General features: G+C 38.1%; 1 protein-coding gene across 4 annotated transcripts in view; it reads right to left on the bottom strand.

Annotated features, from left to right (window-relative positions):
* The window catches only part of PELI2 (pellino E3 ubiquitin protein ligase family member 2), a 184,431-nt gene that overhangs the window by 6,117 nt on the left and 157,256 nt on the right, over positions 1–21,058 (bottom strand). For all 4 annotated transcript variants that reach the window (XM_030931178.1, XM_030931179.1, XM_030931181.1 and 1 more), the window contains exons 3-5: positions 16,247–16,348; positions 6,746–6,943; positions 4,948–5,136 (exon numbers count right to left, since the gene is read on the bottom strand). In XM_030931178.1, coding sequence (XP_030787038.1) covers positions 4,948–5,136; positions 6,746–6,943; positions 16,247–16,348 — 489 coding nt within the window. The remainder of the gene's footprint in view (positions 1–4,947; positions 5,137–6,745; positions 6,944–16,246; positions 16,349–21,058) is intronic.

The following is a 21,058-nucleotide window of genomic DNA, read 5'->3' as shown; positions in this document are numbered from 1 at the left end:
CATCGAGGGAGCAACAGGGAGTTTGACGAGGCTGTGCAGCCAGGCTGAACAAGGATGGACGCAGTTCAGGGCACTGAGTGGGTGGGCGCGAGACCCAGGCGGGAGGGAGAGGGAGGCTGGCGTCCATGCCCAGAGGGAGTTGGTGGGGGGTTTAGGTAACTACACAAGAACTGGTTTGCCTTTCAAAAAGATCACTTCTAGAACTTTGGAGGGTGGGTTGGAGGGGTAGAAGATGAGTGGTGAAGGAGGCACCTGGTGCTCTCTCTGGGTAGAGAGGATGAGTACACCTCAACAAAGACAGTCTCAGTGGCAAGAGACAGAGGCACAGGGAGTAGAGAGAAAGAAATAGACTCGATGGCACTCAGCTCTTGATCTGAGCAAGAGCCTGTTACGTGCCTGGTTGTCTGGGTAGAGCAGGGCTTTCCACAGACAGAGAAACACAGGAGAAATAACAGATGAGAGAGCAAATCCTGATTTCACCACTGAGGAGCTCTGTGGTCTTGAGTCAATGACCAACCTCTCTGGGCCTGGCTTCCACATCCATTTAACTGGAATAATGCTAATACATGTCTTATAGGATTGTTGTGAGAACCAAATAAGTTCAACAGCAAAAGCCAGGCCAGTTCAGTTTTGGGTGTGCTGAATGTGAGGAGTGTGCAGAGTATCGGTGGTGGTAATGCATACAAGGCACGTGTGATGCAGTGTGGGAGACAGATCAGGCTCGCAGAAACATATTTGGGATATTACCGGCACCTAGGTGAAGCTGTGGGAATGGATGCCACTGCCCAGGTAGGGTTCCAGAGAGGACTGAGGACAGAGCCAGGGGCTGGGGTGGAGGAAAAGAACCATATAAGGGAAAGAGAGAGGTATGGGAAGCACTAGAAATGTTGTTAATCTTTGGTCCAAAGAACTCTGCGGCTCTCTGCTGCCCTTGGGGTACAGCCCAAGCTTCTTAACACACTTAAAAGGTCACTCCCAATGCAGTCACTCGACTTCTCCTGCTGTAGCTCTTCTCTTCCTAACTGGAAACCAGGACTGCCCTGCGATGAGCTGCAAGGACCTAGAGTCCATGAACGCACTACCTCAGACTACCCATAGGCAGGTGCAAGAACAACCTCTGCCTAGAATACTCCACCCCAGCACACCCTACTCCAGCTGAGCCCTGGGCTGGCAAACTCCTACTTGTTATCCAGGTCTCACCTGGACGTCACTTTGCCCTGGACATTTTCCTTGTCATGAAGAAATCAGCCCTTCCCAAGTATTAGTTGTTAGAAAAAGTTAAGGTCCCAGGAAAATGATAAATCTTAATACTGTATAGGATACACACTGTGACTCCTTTCAAACAGCCTGAAGTTTGCTGATGCTCCTTCCCCGCCCCACCACGAAACCGAGCATCCCATGTTCTCCTCTCCCCTAACTGGTGTCATGAGGCTCCTGCCCTTGCTGACCACAGGCAATTCTCAGGGGAGGCCTCATTGCAGGATAAAACTGTGTCTAAAGGATTACACTGATGTGGTAAGAAGCTGAGGTGTGGTGGTGGCCTAGCCTCTGGCTGTGGAACAACCCCCTTTTCCTCCTGCAGGGCACTTCTTGGTAAACAATGAAGTCTTATCATAAATCTGGGGTGTATGGCCTTTTACTTTCCACATACCTTTGACTCCCACATCTGGGGTAGGTGTTCTGTGGAGGGAAAGTACCTTTGGTATCTTCTCATGACTGTGCTCATCACACAGTATCTGCTGATCTGCTGCCTAGTCTGTGACCTCCTCCAGACCATGCAATTCGAAGGCAGAGCGTGGACTTGGTGTTTTCTGCCATATCCCCAGTTTGCAACCCCTACTTGGTAATAACAACCAGCCAGTTATGGGGCATTACTGTGTCCAGCACTGTTCCAATCCTTTCCAGCTACTGTATTTATTTAGTTCTCACAACAATCCTATTAGACATGTATTAATATTATTCCAATTTAGGAGATGTGGAAGCCAGGCACAGAGAGGTTAAATCATCGATTCAAGACCACAGAACTAAGTGGCGAAACCAGGACTGGAACCTGGTGGTCTGATTTAGCAATCATTAGTAGGCATGAATTCAGATTTTATTTTTTAAATTCTACCACAAAAGAAAAGCTAGGAGCAGGCACAGGAATTGACAGTACTATGGAAGCAAGAGACATTTGGCCTCCACCATGGCAACTAATGGCCCCTACATAGCAACTATCTAAGCACAGGGTAGTGAAGTCAACCCCCCATCCACCACTTCTTATTAGCAAGCGACTTAACCTTTTAAAGCCCAGGTTTCCTCATCTATAGATGGACACAACAGCACTGACTTCATGGGTTATTTTAAGCAACACTGGAAAGACAATTAATGTAAAGCACCTGCTAGAGCCTGAACATAGTTACTCTACGGTTATTTTTATAATTTCACCTAAAATTAGGTATGCAATCAACTTAACTGAATTTACTTAATTTTATACAAAGCCAGTTTAGTTTAATAAAATATTTCATATATAATTTAATTAAATACTCAAGGGCCTCCTAGACTAATATTATAAACGTTACCATATGTTATCATTAGCTAAAAAAGTAGGGCACAATTCAAACTCCATTCACCTATTTATTCAAGGTTTAAAGGCCTGAAAAGACATTTCCCCCACATTTAATTAATTTTGTTGATTAGCACATCATTCTGAGGTTCCATCATTTGCTGTAATAATGAAAAACAATGGTGACTTCTTGTTACACATACATTAGTATACTGATTCATATCAAATGCTGTGTATGACATGAATACATAATCTTCCACCAGCACTAGCTCCACAATGTGACTACTACTGTTTTAACAAATATTTTAGACTTTTAGCAGATCACTTGATTTCCCAAATTTCTGTATTAGACTGCAAATGACAAGTACTGCCAGAGACTGTCCCCAAAATCTAATCTCCAGATAAACATAATTTATATCGAATGCTACCAGCAACATGTACAGGACCAATGAGTCATGAATTAAAACAGAAGCTCTTTAAAGAGTCAGTAAACTTTCCTTGAAGACAGACAAAAAAAATGTTCTCCAGAGGTTAACAAGAGGAGATTGCAGGAAGGATTATCCGTTCTGTGTACCACAAGCCCAAGGTAAGGCTGATGGAAGCCTTTGTAACTGGTCAGGTTAATCGGATGCTATCAAATGGGATGGCACAATTTTACATAGTTTTAAGTGTTGCTTATAGGGACTAACTTCAAAAATAGCCTGTATATTTAATACAACCCATTAATACAAGCCATTTTTGGAATTCTTTCTTTTCAGTCACACTGTAAAATTCTCCGGCACATGTAGCAGCCTAAGAAGGGTCGCTACACAATAACCAGAGTGGACAAGAAACTCATCCTGTGATATGACCTCCTGGACAAAGGCACTCCCCATGGAGTCTAGTGTATGCTTTATACTCACCCAGGGAGGCAAATGCTCAGGTGTAAACCATCCCTGGCTCCCCACAACATGGTACTGAGTAGTATTAGGTGTCCAGGCTCTCCATCAGGGAGACCTGAGTTTGAATCTCACCAGCTGCCACCTTCTAACTCTGTGACACTGGACAATCTTTAATTTTATGCCACATCTTCCTCATCCATAAAATAGGGATGACTCTACTTCCCTAAGAGGGCTGCTGTGCAGATGAAGTGAGCTGATGTCGGAAATGTTAACGCAGAGCCTGCACCCAGCAACCATTTACTGACTTCTTACTCTTGCTGTTATAATGATGAATAATCAGTGTGGCCAATCTAGGTTGGTTTTGTATAAAACTATCCAGTGATCAGAAACAAAAGATTATTTAGAAAAACTGCTTTCACATTTCCTTGTTTACAATTTCTTGAAAACATTTATGCAAAATTTATTGAATTTGCTTTTTTTTTTTTTAAGAAAATGCTTCTTTTATTCAGCCATAATGCACTGTAAGATGCATAAGCTGTGCCTGTAGCTGAAAAATGGTGTAAAATAGATATAAAAATAACCATTCCCTAAACACAAACATCCAGTAGAGAACAGCAAATGAGGTTAGCAAAACAGCCCCCAGCTTCTTTTTCCATCTTAGACATTTTTGATGATCTTTCTAACAAGTGCTAGGTCAAATCCTCTATTCCACATACATTTTATTCTGTGGGAGTTTTGAAGAACTCCTCTTCTAGCTTCTAGAAAAAGACATTTGTTCTCTCTTGTTCTAGCTTCTACCTAGCAAATTAAGCAAAAGTACAGGAATGGACAGTTTACTAAAAATCAGTGGCTGTGCTACATGGCTATAGCAAGATCAGAAACCCAGAGTTACACATTTAAGGTATTATGATTATTCTCCAAGAAAGAATGGGTTTAAAAAAACTGCTTTAGGGCAGGGGTATAAGTGGTGATATTTATAGGAAAATATTAACATGCCAGGTCAATGCAGTATATAAATCATCTCAAGAAAAAAGTAGCTGTGATTCTGGTGGACAGTATAGCGAATTCTGCCTTAATATATAGGAATTCAAGGGGAAAACCAGCTGACTTACTTTTTAGTTCCAGAAAGTCTAGTAAATAATTCCTTAATTCATAATTTTTACTAATTGTTTTTGGACTGCTCAAATGTTTTCCATATCAATAAAGTTTTACACTAAAAGTAAGTTTATTCTTCTTAAAGTGAATTTAAACAGATTTTTGTGGTGAGGTATACAATAAAAGATAATATTCTTCAGGTGGTAAGGAGCAAAACACAATTTACTCCCCAAAAGTTGAACCACTGAAGGAGATAAGGCCATTTCCCTCTTGCTTTCAGGGGCTTGTGGAATTCTGCTTCTGCTGAGTTATGGTACATGGCGCTTGGACTCGCACAAAGGTTCCGAACGTCAGGGGAGGGAAAACAACAGCCTTCGAGTTAGGCTTGTGTAGTCTGGTATGTCTTGCAGACTGAAGCGCACTCACCAGCTTTCCTCGTTGCTGGGCCGACCTGGTTTCTCGCAAGGTGTACACATCTCCACAGACAGAGATCTCGCGCCAGACCCCAGGCTGGGACTCCTCGGTGAAACCCCCTCGAGGGTGCATCACCAGGACACCATTAGTAGTAAGCCCATCCATGTGGCCATCAGGGTTTTTCCACTTTGCTGCCTTTTCCTGGAGGGCACACGGCAGAACAAAAAAAGTAGGTTAAGATGATGTTGAAATGGGAAGGATTCTGGAATTTCTTTAATACATTGTGTAGAGGCAGAGGGGAGGAAGGTGATGAATTTTCATTTTTTATTTAAAGCTAATAATCACAAGGATAAAATACACAATTATTTCGACACTATAAAAGAAGTGCTGAATGGATGAATGACTTATCACTGGACACATACTATAGTTCTCAAGAACTTGCAAAAAATGGATGCCTGGGCTTCTCCCTCTAAGATTCTTTTTACCCTCCCCACAGCTCCATGAGATTCCAGGAATCTGGTGTGTTTTCTCTTTTCAGTTATACTTGTGCCATGCCCTTATCGTGATATCTAAAAGTGCTTTCTATGTACTCACTGTCAGGATAGAGAACAAAGGATAGTCATAAAGACAGACTTTTTATTAAAGCTAGAAAATTCAAAAAATGTTAAGCCAACAAGTCAGGGTCATTATGTTTACACAACCATCAGTGTTTAAATTCTCAAAGGTAGATGGCACATGTAGCTTGACATGATGATAGGACAGACACTCTTGGGTGCTTATGCCACAGCTCTTCCCTTCAGCTTTCTTGGTGACAGAGCTCAGCTACTGTTTACATGGCTGGGGCCAGTGGGGGGAATCCTGATTAACCCAACATGACACTCCCAGCCTTCTTCCCAATGGCTGGTTTACAGGTGGGTACAGCACATGACTGGGCTCTGACTGATGACACAGGATATCTTCTGGGAGGCTTCTGAGAAAGGTGTCTGTGCTCTAAGAAGGGACAAAGAAGAAACAGTGCTTCTGTCACCCTCTTCTCTGGCTGGAAGTTGTCATGTGGCAGGGGACATGTGAAGGTGCAGGAGCCAGCTCTCACTCACAAGACCTCCCATGAAGAGGCTGGTGCACCATGGGAGGCAGAAGGCAAGACAGAGACAACCCGGTGCCCTGGATGTCACAGAACCACCGAACCACCAACCCTGCAGCTGGCCTTCTTCAGCACTTCTTATGTGGGAACAGTACATTTGCATTGATTTTAGACCATTTTAAGTGGGTTCTTTTTTTCCTGCAAAAATATCCTAATTCAAAAGGAAACTATGTTAAACCTGGATATTCACTAAAACTTCTGGGCTTCACTTACAAGGAAACCCTATAAGCATAGGGATTCAAGTCTGTTTTGATCTCTGTAATCCCACATCTAAAACGCCCAGTATGGAACATAGCAAACACTCAATAAAACATTTTTGAATGAATGAATCACTAACATTTTCCTTTAAGCCCTAATGATCTAAATTTGGCCATTTATTTTTCTCTCTGAAATAAGCCTCTTAATTGCCATAAATACATTATGGACAATGTTACAGGCATATTTTTTAAAAAGTACTTACTGTAAATATTACAATATAAAAAATATAATGAATAGCAAGTAATGCTTACTAATGTTCAGATTTTAACTGGCCACCTGAAAACTAAAATCTCAAAATCTCACTAGAGGCAACATACAAAGCCAATATTTGTTTTGCTCCAATTAAATGTTCCATGTCATAATCACAAGCGTTTTTCTAGAAATCATGTACTTCTTGACAGTACTTACTCCAAGAAATATATTTTTGGAAGAGTCAAATCCGGCGGCAAATATCCGTGCTGTGTAAGGCTCATTCCTGTCGCACACGATCCTGCAGGCAAACCTGGATATGGTGCTCTGTGTGATCTGGGCTTCGTCCGTGTTCTGGCTGCCAGAAATCGTGTCTGTGACAACGAAGTCGATAGGGCTTTCTGTTGATCTGCCCACCTAAATAAATCAAATGTACTCGTGATTCACTCGGAAAATAGCAGGGTGCCGTATTTTATTCACATGGAAAAAGCATTCAAGATCCCTTTAACACTCACTATCTTTGTTCTGAGGGTTAGAATTTAATGCAAGATTTTCATTCATGCTCCTTTTCCTATTTGACTAGGGAAGATATTAGGGTAACCAAATATTAGAGATATTCATTTTTAATTGTATTGTATTGTGGTAAGAACACAATACGAGATGTATCCTCTGAAATATGTGAGCACATAATGCAGTCATTGTTGACTACAGGCACAGTGGTGCACAGCAGATCACTAGAACTTATTCATCTTGTTTCACTCACTTTATGCCACTCATTAGTTCATTAGATTTTAAGTATTGAGAAAAAGCTCAATTAAGAGGACACCAGTAGATCTTTGGCTACTCATCAGACTTTATCTCTTGGATCCAGGAAGCAATATTACTTTCACAACAATTTTTTTTTTTCCTATCTCGGGGGTTAAAAAAAGCAAGATTTTAAATAAAGGAACTCTTGCTCCCTACTTTCTTGCCCAGCTCCACAGAATGGTTTTCCTTGTTAGGTAAATTCAACAGTGACTCCCAGCACTGAGCAAGAACAGCCCTAATCCAGACATAGAGATAAATGTCCATTAACACTACTCAGCATGAAAGAGAAGGATATGAAGTCAGCCCAAAGTTTGGGATGTAGTCAAATGAAAGATTTCAAAAGCTGGTCTTGGCATTTCAAGTTTGAATTTTTAAAAAACTCTCTTGTGGAAGTCTAAAAGATTGTCAAGAATACTATATTGACTAACCTTTCTTTGTGAAGATTTAAACGCTGCCAGAAAGAATACATTTCATTAGGAAGATGTGACAAAGTTCTAACAAAGCTTCTAACAAAGCATCCAATAAAGGTTTAATGAAGCTTGTCCTATTCGATCAATTCAAGTAAGACAGGTATTACTCTCTCCTGTGAACTAGGAAAAGTATTTGTTTACAAATATGTAAATCCTCAATATGGAATATTTAAAAAGTTATGTAATGCTGCTTCATGAATCTCTAACTGGAAAACAGTGCTAAGTGTTTTATGTGCCAAAGGGACTTCTTAGGTTAAAATCACTTATACATAAATTAACACTTTCTCACTAAATATGATATTAATGTTCTCTCCCAACAACTGTAACTCTGATTCTGAAGCTGCCAATGGGAGGAATGCAGAGACCTGAGATGTATGCACATAAAGCTCCCAAGTCAATTTCCAAGGTATTTTTACTCTGGTCTCAAAGTTCTGTCTACAAACTAGGCAATGTAATACATTTTTCATCCAAATGAATAAAGTAGAAAAAAATCTTGTATCACTTAGCTCAGCTTGCTTCCTAGAACAATATCAAATTTCTTTTGTAAATCTCATATATACATTCTCATGCACAGACTATCTTTCTAAAACCAATGACCACAGATATCTATTTTCTCTTGTTTTTATAACCCTTAATTTCTTGTCCTAATGAAATATGCTTGGAATGAACTAAACTGCTGGTTTCATTGAAACTTAACAATTTGAACAGATGCATATTGCCTAGATATATGCATTTCAGGTTTAGAAAACACATAACTTGTTAAAAAATGCAATGTAAAATCTAAATTAGATGTATTATAAAATCATATAATTCATCCTTCTAAAGTTGCAAAATCTCCTCTCTGCTAGATTCATTTAAAAACCGGGTAACTTGGAAGATCTACTGATTCAGACTGCTTTAATTTTGTTAAACAATTTTTAAAAAGAAAATTAGAAAAGTAATGAAGACTTACTGCAAAATATTTAACAAATAGAGAAAAGTATAAAGGTGAAAACAAAGCCAACTTCAAACTTAGACGCAAACCCGTCCTGAGCCTCTATTCCAATGAAGTTTAGGAGTAAAACGTGATAAATTCTAGAATTTTCCAGTCATCTCACCAAACCTGGAGCCTCACAGCAACAGTCACTGTCCCAAGATTTGTTAATCTCCATGGAAGAGGGCAATGCCTTTTCAAGCTCTGTTATAAGTTCAAACCAACTCTGCTGGTTTGAATGTTTTGTAACTACTCCTTCTTGTGTACAGTAATTATTCTTTTCTAGAAGGGCCACATTCTGAGTTCATCCAAATGTATTAAATTAATGTCTTGATGAAGTCATTGACTGTAAAACAGGAAATTTTATTCTAACTGGAACAGACTGCTAGGATCAATGATTTTAAGTCATGACACTTACCTTGATTGGTCATATGTATGATTTATCAGTTTGCTTCCACTTAAATCTAACCTCTAGAGTGCTGGTAAAATTTTATTCTTTATGATGCAAGCCTCATGTTGCTTTTTCCAGGAAAACGAAACAAAACAAAAAATAAAACTAAGTAACTTTCCTGCTGAAAAATCACTCAAATGTGGAAAACTTGCAGCCTGCCCTTTCTCTTGACTACTGGATCAACTCTACATTATTTTAAAGGCAGTCATGCACACAAGCCAAGATGCTTTTGAATTTCATCTGATATTCATATAGCACGCAAGCCAGGATGCTTCTGAATTTCATGTAATATTCAGAGTGCTGATAGTTATATAACCAGCTACAGTGAGAACCTGCTCCATTCAGTATGTTAAATTTTATATATATAAGAAAAGTTTGGGTTTGCCTGGATGTCAGCTGAAGCCAGGACAGGTAAGATGGTATCAAAGCATCTAGAAGGGCCTCCCGTTTTTCTCACCTCCCTCAACCAATTCCTACCCATCTCCCTGCATCAATCATTTTATTTTCTGACTTCCCTCCTGGGATAAGGATGAAAAGTTGTTGCTCCCATCTAAAAGCAATCTTTCCATTGACACTTGGTATTCCAATATTCTCCCTTTCCCAAGGATTTTGCTCCTAATACTATCTCCTCTCTTTCCTGAGTCACCAATTTCTCCTTTTATACTGGATGGTGCCATCAGCTCTCACACACATTCTAGAGCTTCTCAAACTCTGTGGTTAAAGGACCAGTATTGTTGCTGTTGTTGTTTTAAATTTTAACCCATCACTGATGCCTTTTAAACATACAATAAAAATGAGTACTTGAGAAATGATCGTCTGCTTGGATGTTTCGGCAATGCCAAACTGTCATAAAGGTTTCCTCTCAACTTGTATGCTCATCTCATTCTGTATTTTAACAAACATTTCACTGCTGGGCAGAGGGAGTGCAGTTTGAGTAGCACTGCTCGGGACTAGTCTCCCACTTTTAAAAATGCTTTCCTTCACCTGCAAGCAACCCTCAGGCTCCAGCCCCGTTTCTCTGATTCACTTAACAGCAAGACTTCTTAGAAAACCTGTCATTAGTTATTTCCTCCCTTTCCTCACCCATATCTTTAACTTCCTTCTTCCTCAACCCACTCCAACTGAGCTTCCTTCCCCACAACTCTACTGAAACCATTCATGCTGATTCCAACGATCAATATATTGCTAAATCCAGGGCTTACGCTGAGCCAGCATATCCTGGTCCATCTCTACTTGGTACTAAGATAATGAAACTTTCAGGTTAGTTGGTAAATAGTTCCCCCTTCCCTTTTCTTTCTGTTCTCTCCCTAGATAGTATCACCAAATCCCACCAATCAGCTGAAAGTCGATCTCTCCCCTGAGCTTCAGACCAGCATACCCAATCTCCACCTGTATGTGTGATAAATATCTTGAATGTAATATGTGCCAAACAGAACTTGGATATCCCTTCACCCTGGGGCTTCCCTGTATCAATGACTGACTGACATACAATTTGCTCAAGCCAAAAGTCAAAACCCAAGAATAACCCAGTTCTTCACTTTCCTCCATGCCCACATCAGCCCTCTGTAAACACTGTCAGCTGAACCTCCAAACACATCCTCAATCCTTCCACTTTTCCCATTTTGGTTTTGGTTACCATTATCTCTTACTTGGGTTCTATCATCTTAGCCTCCAAACTGGTTTCCCTGTTTTCATACTTGCCACCTAGATTCTTTTCCACACAGTAGTTTGAGAAATTGTACAAAAACGTAAATCAGATTATACCTCTCTCCCGCTTAAAACCCTCCAACAGCTTCTCAAAACTCCTAGAACAAATCCCAAACTCTACCTAGCCTGAAGGTCCTACCTCTCTCAGCCTCTACCTGCCCTTCCAAGTCCAGTGGAGTTCACTGCCATCCTTCTCCACTATGATCTTGACTTGCAGCCTTTGCACTCACTGTTTCCTCTGCCTGAAGGGCTTGCTTATTTCTGGTCTGCTGCCTCCTCCAGATGTAGGCTGCTTGAGAGGAGAGCCTTAGTTCTCTCTCCCCAGCCACCAAAGGAGTTTCTGACACAGCAGATGGTCAAGAGATGAAAATAATAATTGGAAGATAATGACACGGAGGCCGAATCCTATGAGATATACACATACCTGCACAAGCCTGCTCATGTGCAATGGTTGTAGAAATACCCACTAGAAAATGTAGACATTCTTTAATATTTTCCTCTTAATAGATACTAACTAAATGTTATCATCTAAAACTACAGTAAATCAACTAAATTGAAAACCAAAACCAAAACAAAACAAAACAAAAAAACCAAAACCCAAAAATGTTAGGCCTTGTAGTACCAGGTTCGAAGGCTGTGAAAGTGTGAAATCTGAGAGAAAGGACCCCTGAGGACTGGCTGCAGGACCCAGTCAGTCTCCTAGCCCCTGTGGTCAGAAGGCACTTGGCACTGCACTTTAGGCACAGTCAAAACAATGCACCACTTCCTCTAATTCCTTCCATGAACTATTTTCTCCTTTATGTTTCACTTTCTTGTTAGACTTTTTCTGTCTTTACCCCTACTCCAGACAATAATGACCAAGATCTTACTCTTTCTCATACCTTAAATTCAGATCTAGCTTTGATTTTTCCCCTCAGGCCATAATATTTCTGAGTTCTGAGTCTACTAACTTGACTCCACAGTGGGAAATGCAGCATAAAGCCCTTTCTTGGTTCATTCTGATATTCTGCCTTTGGATACTCAATTAACCCTAGAAATCATTTTAATGGGAATGACTAAAACGAACAAACTCTCCACACTAAGGTCCATACTTGAGAACTGTGAGTGCTGTAGTGCTTTTTGCTTGGTGATTTTTGTCAGTAGTAGGTTTTGGAAATACAAACTTGTTAAAAGGAGGAAAACGCGGAAACAAATCTATCTTTTCAAGGTCTTCTGAGAGTTGCTTAGTTCTCTGCTTAAAATGATCTGCCACGGATCCTTCTAATAGGTCCAGTTAGTCTGTGTGTGTAATGTGTTATGTTTCCTTAAGAAACATGTGAATTCTTGCTTGGCTTACCATACTTTACTTAAAGAGGCTGAGCTGGTACTATTCAGAGAATGAAGAGCCCAGTGACCTAAATCTTAGCTCTGCCCCTAAAGCCTCCTCTGACCTTAGTTTACATTACTTTTCCTTTCAAAGATCCAGATTTCTCAGCTATGAAATTAAGAGGTTGGTACAAATCAGTATTCTCAGAATGTGGTTCATGAGCCCCAGAGGGTCCTTGAGACCCTGCCATGGGGTCTAGGTACATGAGGCCAAAACTACCTTCATAATAATACAAAGACATTAACTGCCTTTTCCACGGTGCTGGTCTCTACACTGATGGTGCTAGAACACTGGTGGGTAAAGCTGCTGGTGCTTTGGCATGATTCAAAGCAGTGGCACTAAACTGTATTGACAGTCATTGTATTTTTCATTGCTGTGAATCTGCAGTTAAAAAAATTATGAATTTTATTAAATCTTGAGTCTTTTAATGTTCTGTATGACAAAATAGGAAGTATGCATAATGTACTTAGAAGTTCGTAATAGGAAGCTGAAAAAGTCCAACTAAATCTTTAATTCATTCTGCAGAGATGAGAGGGAAGAAAGTGACCACGTGAGTCGAATGTGACTGTTGAATAGTGCGGAATACACTACGTGACACATATGTCGCTAAAGAATATCTATGAAACTCTGAAAAATTCCAAAGAAACAAGATTCTTCTTAAAGGAATTTAACGTCTCACACTTTGAGAGTAACTGACTTACCTATAACAGGTACCATCACAGTAAGTTCTTGAATTTAAGTGGTAAAAAAGTATCATGGACAATTGTGAAATAGGCTTGATCCACTTTTTTTAGGATTAAGAACTCTCTGTAAAAAAAATCTTTAAAATCTTTACTGCTACTATAAGTAGGGAAAAAAATTATAAATTGAAAATAAATAATTGTAATGAGTATGAAAAAGACATAATAATGAAGTTTCATAAAAATATCAACAGGGAAGAATATGCATATACTTATGTAGGAAGATATTTTCCTTAACAGAAGAAGAAGAAAAGACATTTATAAGATTATATAACAAAATGGCATGGAGACTTTGCCCAAACATGATAAATCTTATTTTTGAGTTCAAACTGGCACTTTAATAACTATGTTTATAACTATGACTGTATATTTTATCTAAGATTATTTAGTTTTAAAATATCTAATACATACACATAGTTCCAAACTCGAAAAGTGTAAAATATCTCCCTGTATACCACCTGCTCAGTCCCCTTCCCCACAAAGGCAACTGCTACATTAATGTCTTGTTAATCATTTTGGAGATTTTTTAATGCATATAAGCATTATTTAAACCATTTTACAATATTAAATAATGTAATATTTTACAATATTAAAATAGTAATGTAATATTTAATATTATTTAACATTTAATTTAGTAACATTTTAAATTAATTGAATATATATTACCAATATGACTCAATATATTCAATAATATTAATATTTAACTCATTTAATATGTTTGGAGCTCTTTCTGTGGCTATACATACAGCTTTTCTTTGTTCGGTTTTATACCCTTGGAGGGCTCCACTGTATAGCTGTACCCAAATTTACTGAACTGGTCCACTACTGAAGAATATTTAGGTTGTTTCCAGTCTTTTCCTATTAAGCAATGCTTTGAGTAATAACTCTGTACAAATGGCATTTTGCATGTAGGTAAGGATATCTCTGGGGTAAGTCTCTAGAAAGAAGAGTTTTACAAAGAGAAGAGCTGAGTCAAACTATGTAAACATTTTGTATTTTTCATAGGTATTTTCAAATTGCTACCCCATAAATGCTATACCAATTTATAGAATGTAGGATAGTGTCTGTTTTCCCCACATCTTTGACAAAACCTTTTGGATTTCTGCCAATCTGACAAGTGAAAAGTGGTATCTCTATGTGGTTTTAATTCACATTTTTCCTTTTGTAAATGAGGTTGAGCATATTTTCTTATTTTTAAGAGCTACTTAGTTTCCGTTTTTGGTGAACTATCTGTCAAATCCTTTGCTCATTTGTCTATCTGACTGTAGGTCTTTTAACAAGAGATTTCCAGGAGTACCTTATATATTTGTGACATTAACCTTCTGTGATACAAATTGTAAACATTTCCCCCACCTGTAATTTGTCTTTGGCTCTTCTTATCAGTCTGAGGTGTTGAAGTTCAGGACTACTACAAATACATTTAAAAACCACATAAAATTTTCTTTCTTTCTCAATCAAAAGTACTGACTTAGGTGATCCAGATTAGGCCTGCACTTCACAATGTTATAGAAAATGGAAAAAGAGCTGGGGCATTTCTTTTTAGTCCCATCTGTCTTTCATACCTATGTTTATGTGTGTGCATATAAAAATAAAGCATGAAGTGGATGGACATATGCCTTTTTTCATTTATTTTATTGTATTTCCCATTTAATAGTCATGTAATGGCTGCACGGTATTTTGCATTTAAATGCACCATACTGTAATCATTCTTACCTACTCCTGGAAGTGTAGGTTTATTTCTACTTTTTTACTAGTATATACAACACTACAATGAACAACCTTTTGGTCAAATCTTTGTTCATATTCCTTAATTATTTATGTATAAAAATGACTGAAGTTAGAATTACTGGGTCAATTGGTCTGAGTGTTGAAATTCATGGTAGTATTGCAATGTTGCCCTATAGAAATGCTGCACCAATTCACAGTCCCATCGGGGGACCAATTCCATACAATGCTTTACAGTGCTGTATTATTTAATATTTTCCAATTAATAGGTAATAAAGAGTATTTTATTAATTCATTTGGTATTTTAAAATTATTTTTGTATATTTATTGGCCATTTATATTTCTTCTTCTGAGAATTGTATGTTTTGTTCTTTGTCCATTTTTGAAAGCATGGGAAAAGTGATTACTGTATAGTAGGTATCAGTCCTTTGTCTACTTGATTTGTTGCCCTAATTGCCTCTAGTTTGACTTCTAATTTTTGTGACATTTAAAAATAAGTGAAAATGTGTAGGGTAAAATCTATTTCTTCATTTACTATTGATCCTTCCCTATTCCAAGAATATGAATTCTCCTAAGTTTTTTTCTAGAACTTTTTGTTCCTTCAGTTTTACATTTAAATGTTTATTCTCTAGAATTTACTTTAGCAGAATATAATGTTAGTATTTATCATACTTTTTTGATGTTTGTTTTGATATCATTTATGTAATAATTTAACTCTCCATACGGAAATGCAAAGCCTCACCAATTCCAACTTATGCTTTTTTCTGTTATTAGTCTAAATTTTAATTGTTCGCTGTTTTAAAGTACTAAATCTGGAATATATCATTTATTCTCTACTTTTTAAATTCATTAACTGACGAATATTTTTTTTCCTTCCTACTGCTTTCTTTTGATGTACTTCTGGACTTTACATTATATACCACTAAAACTATGCCCAAACCCATCCTATACTTTCTTAATTGCTGTCCTTTGTCAAAAAAGAACTTTTGAGATAAATGTTTAGTCCTTTGATTTTCTTTCTTTCTCTCTCTTTCCCTCCTCTTAGTAATGGAAACACTTAAGGCATTTTCTTCCGAGTAAGATGTTGGCCTCATCTTGTCAGTTTTGCTACATGATATTCTCACAGATATTTCTGAAAAGGTCTATAAATGTAGTTTGGATATCCCTTTCATTCAAGTGTTATTTAGAAAGTATTCTGAAAATGTTGGTTTTAAAAGTGGTTAGCTTTTAAAATTTTTATTCTTGTTATTAATGTCTATTTTTATTGCACTGAGGTCTGAGAATGTAGCCTTTATAATTTCCTTTTACAATTGAAGAATTAAGTTTTTTTCTTAATCTTTCAACAACCAAACAGGAATAATTTTTATATTATTTTCAACTTTTTCCCCCTGGACACTGGGCTGGAAGATCTGACTACATATAAAAAATACAGAATTAAAGGAAAATGTGCTAAAATTTCTATTAAAAAAGAAAAATATTACCTGAAACATATCCGTATCTTTATCATGTGTGTACTCCACCACCACAGTCTGATTCCTTGACAAAGTGTAGGATATACTGTGTTGACCTTTGCAGCTGATAGCCTAATAATAAAATTTTAAAAAATCCATTAAAATCACATTTCAACAACTTATCAATTCTGTTTGTAGTTATGAGCCATCACTCTACCAGCAAAGCCCAGCACAAGCCAGCATTTTCCACACAGTCAGGGTTTTTCCCTATGCTCTATTCCCTCAATCACAGACAAGCCGAGAGTCACAATTCTGGTTTTAGCAAATATTCTGTCTTAAAGTGAATAATATTTTACTTAAATCAAATCAAAGTTTACTTACTAGTTTGCAAGACTTGATTCAATCAGATTCTTAGAAAAACACATACTTTCTCCATATTACCTAAATTCAGTAATAGAATTTTTACACTAATATAGTCATTTATTTCAAATTTTAAGATTTCACACAACAGGTAAGTCACATTATTTTTCCTAGGTGATAGAGCTTATCAGCATAACAAAAGGATCACTGGAAAATCTGTCAATGTTCTAATTGAGATTTCAATATAATAATACATAATGTTCTAATTGAGATTTCAATATAATAATAATTATTGCATTATTTCAATACAATAACATATGGTTATCCTAGTCAATGATAACCATATTTGTACTGTGTTCTACATCTCACTTAAATCTTGTATAAGCAACTAGTTATCTCAGATATTTACCTTACTAATAAATAAAGTAACTAGCAATTTTATTTTTTTCAAATTTTAGGCTAGAAAAGGCTAATATTCTTTTTCAAATAGCCTAGGAATAATACGACATCATTCTTGTTTTGTCCATGATATGGTTGAACAAAAAGTTGTGGTCACATACTTTTAATGTTTCTAAATTAACAAATAAATCGTTACAAAGTGGACTCCAAATTATTTCAATTATATTCTATTCATTCTACTTTAACTTATCTTCATTTTTAATCTTTTACATTAAGTATTACAAAATTTTAATAAGCTTTTCTATTACACATTTATTGAATGACGACACTGCATGAAGACCAAGAAAGCAACTAGAAGAAACTGGACATGCACAGCATGTTAATGAAAATGTACTGAACATTTATATTTGACTAATGTAATTCCTTACAGCAATAAACAGTAAAACATGCCAAATCAACTTTGAAGTTAGCCTGGTTAATCTCATGGTTATTTAATGATCTGCCCTGAGGAATTTCACGATTGAGCTGATGTTTTATTTTATGTGCTTCGTTAAGATAATACTTCTTTAACATGGTCAGGAAACTAAAAAATACTTCTTAAAGTACTCACACTACTAACAGACATCGTCTTAAATTTTCGTTGATCTGAGTCAGATAAATTCACTGACAGTAACTGTTTGTGAAAGCCAAATTTATAAAGAACTATTTTCAATTTAAGTGGATGTAATCTTTGTGTTAATTAACTTTTGTGGTGATCATTTCACAATGTGTATATATATCATCATGTTGTACACCTTAAATATATACAATTTTTATGTCAATTATACCTCAATAAAACTGAAAAACAATTTGTAAAAAGTAGATGTTTATCTTAACAGTCAGTGAAAAACCTACTTGAAGAAAAATAATTTATTAAACTCAAAATTATAAAATTAACAATCAGGAGGTGATTATAAAATAATTTATTTCAGGGTTTCCTATAAAGTATCTATTGCATTTTAAATGGATTCAATTTACAAATATATCAACTCCAACACAACTTTCATGGCATATACATATTGCATAAAATGTCTATAGTGTACAAATGATTTGCAAAACAAGGAGTTAATAAGTGCAATAATGGGAAATACTTTTAAAGGTTATACATTGTTGTACAATGGCACCTGCTTAAGTATGGTGTTTCTCAAACTTCCACTCCATTTGCCTGAATAGGAAGGGTTACTTGAACCTGGAGATGTCTGGGGAGCAGCTCTCAAATGGAGTTTCTCAGGCTTACAACATCTTACCTTAAATTATAAATTTTTTTTATTCCCTAACACATTTGCTAGTTTTAACATTTAACATTGTCTCACGAAGAATTGTTCTGCTCACCTGAGGCCTAGCACAGCCATGGACAGGGTGCTCCAGAGTAGTGGTGCCCAACCTTTTTTGCACCAGGGACTGGTTTTGTGGAAGATAATTATTCTGTGGACTGGATGGGGGGAATGGTTGGGGGATGATTCAAGCATATTACATTTATTGTATACTTTATTTCTATTATTATTACATTGTAATATGTAATGAAATAATTATACAACTCACCATAATGTAGAATCAGTGGGAACCCTGAGCTTGTTTTCCAGCAACTAGATGGTCCCATCTGAGGGTGATGGAGATACTGATGGATCATCAGGCCTTAGATTCTCAGAAGGAACACGCAACCTAGATCCCTCACACACACAGTTCACAATAGGGTTCGTGCTCCTATGAGAATCTAATGCCACTGCTGATCTGACAGGAGGCGGAGTTCAACCCATAATGTAAGCAATGGGGAGCAGCTATAAATACAGATGAAGCTTCCCTTGCTTCCCTGATGCTCACCTCCTGCTGTGTGGCCCAGTTCCAAAGAGGCCACAGACCACTATCTTGCTTCCTTGCTCACCCGCCGCTCACCTCCTGCTGTGCGGCCCAGTTCCAAAGAGGCCACAGACCACTACCTTGTTCCCTTGCTCACCCGCCGCTCACCTCCTGCTGTGCGGCCCAGTTCCAAAGAGGTCACAGACCACTCACTACCTTGGGGTTTGGAGATTTCTGCCCCAGAGGCACTTCCTCGCCACTTTAGAAAACACCAGAAACAGCCATTTTATAGGCTGCAAGTTGTTACTGGACACAAATTCTTGTAAGGTGTTTCATTATAAAAATATTCTTGTGACCAAAACTGTAAGACTATGTAGCACATGAAAAAAGGGTATTTCTAGCGAAAGCATCACCTTACCTGGAAAATGCCCACAGCAAAGGGGAGTCTTACCCAAGCTCCCAAAACAGAAAGAAAACACTGATGTAGGATGCCTTGAATGTTGAGCCAATTTAAAGAAAATTTATGATTTCAGACTTCTGCCATTTTTGTAGGTTGTTTAAGGCAAATGGCCAGGGTTAGGAAATGGGAATGCTCTTAGGTTAGGAAAACACCTTTTCTGTGTATTTTAGATTAAAAAAGTACTAGCCACGGGCTGTGATTTGGAGGCCTTGGAATTTGGGGAAGGTAGGAAAGTGGGAAAAGAGACTGCAAGCAGAAACAAATCCCATGAAGGTGGGGAGTGGCTCTGGGGCAGCAGGTGAGGCACACCCTGTAGCATGGGCAGCTGAGGAACTTCAGAACCAGTGTAATCATCACCTCGAAGTCACTTCCAGTTCTGGCAAGGATTTCCCTCTGGTAATGCTAAGCCAGGAGAAGGGTCCTGCCCCTACAAGGGCCCAGAGTACTGGTGCCCTGGGGTCCAACAGGCTGCCACCTATGGAAAGCAGAAACATGGGCTGAGCTGGCCTGAAAAGATGAGACTGAAGCCAGCACTGGGATTTGGTGGCAGTAAAAACCAGCGCGCCTAAGGCCACCATCAGAATCATAGCCAATAAATGGGGAAGTGTGGACTTCCTTCAGTTACATGAATTAGGGCTCACATGACCTTGTTTTCACGTATTAAAGTCTAAAATAGAGTCAGATTTAGGCGGTTGGGGTAAGTTAAAGAAGAGTTTAAGCCTGAGATCAATTTTCACTTTCCTTCTTGGGTCATGTCTTACAGAAAAGTCTGCCAAGTACATATGGCATTGAACTTTTTGTTACAAGTATCAATTGTTCAACAATAGTTTTTAATATTTAAAATATGACGTTCAAAAATAGAGCTTCTAGTAAATCACAGATTCACTGACTTGAGTCAATCATTTCCAGTATTTTGGAAATAAAAGTTTCTCTAAGGCCCTAAGTTGTTTTGGAATCTATTTCCAAAATATCAGAAAGGACACCAGGTAGGGCCTTTTCTTGGCATTCACTATAACTTAGTTCAAACACACTTACTGTAACATAATGCCATGATCTTACTAAACTAACACAAATTTAGAAAGCTCTTTAACATTGTAAAGAAAACCAGCTCAAGCAGCTTGTTGTGTAGACCAGAGGTCCCCAACCCCTGGGCCATAGAGTGCTATCAGTCTGTGGCCTGTTAGGAACCAGGGCATACAGTAGGAGGTGAGTGGCAGGCGAGCAAGCGAACTTTCATCTGTATTTATAGCTGCCCCCCATCGCTATCATTACCACCCGAGCTCCTCCTGTCAGATCAGTGGCGGCATTAGGTTCTCATAGGAGTGTGAACCCTGTTGTGAACTGTGCATGTGAGGGATCTAGACTGTGTGCTCCTTATGAGAATCTAATGCCTGATGATCTGTTACTGTCTCCCATCACCCCCACATGGGACTGTCTAGTTGCTGGAAAACAAACTCAGGGTTCCCACTGATTCTACATTATGGTGAGTTGTATAATTATTTAATTATGTATTACAATGTAATAATAATAGAAATAAAGTACACAACAAATGTAACATGTTTGAATCATCCCCAAACCATGTGCCTCCCTGGTCTGTGGAGAAACTGTTTTCCACAAAACTGGTCCCTGGTGCCAAAATGGTTGGGGACTGCTGGTGTAGACAATAATGATTTCCTATATCCACTTCTCTATTGTGCAGCTGTGATGAGAAGGCAGGTTGCCATCTCTGTTCTCATAACACTGCTTTGTGCCTCGAAGGCACGTTCAGTCTTATTTATTTTTCCACC

The sequence above is a fragment of the Rhinopithecus roxellana genome, chromosome 5 (genome assembly GCF_007565055.1).
Source record: "Rhinopithecus roxellana isolate Shanxi Qingling chromosome 5, ASM756505v1, whole genome shotgun sequence".
Classification (NCBI taxonomy): domain Eukaryota; kingdom Metazoa; phylum Chordata; class Mammalia; order Primates; family Cercopithecidae; genus Rhinopithecus; species Rhinopithecus roxellana.
Note: the sequence above shows the minus strand (reverse complement) of the source record. Positions and strands in the feature narration are given on the sequence as shown.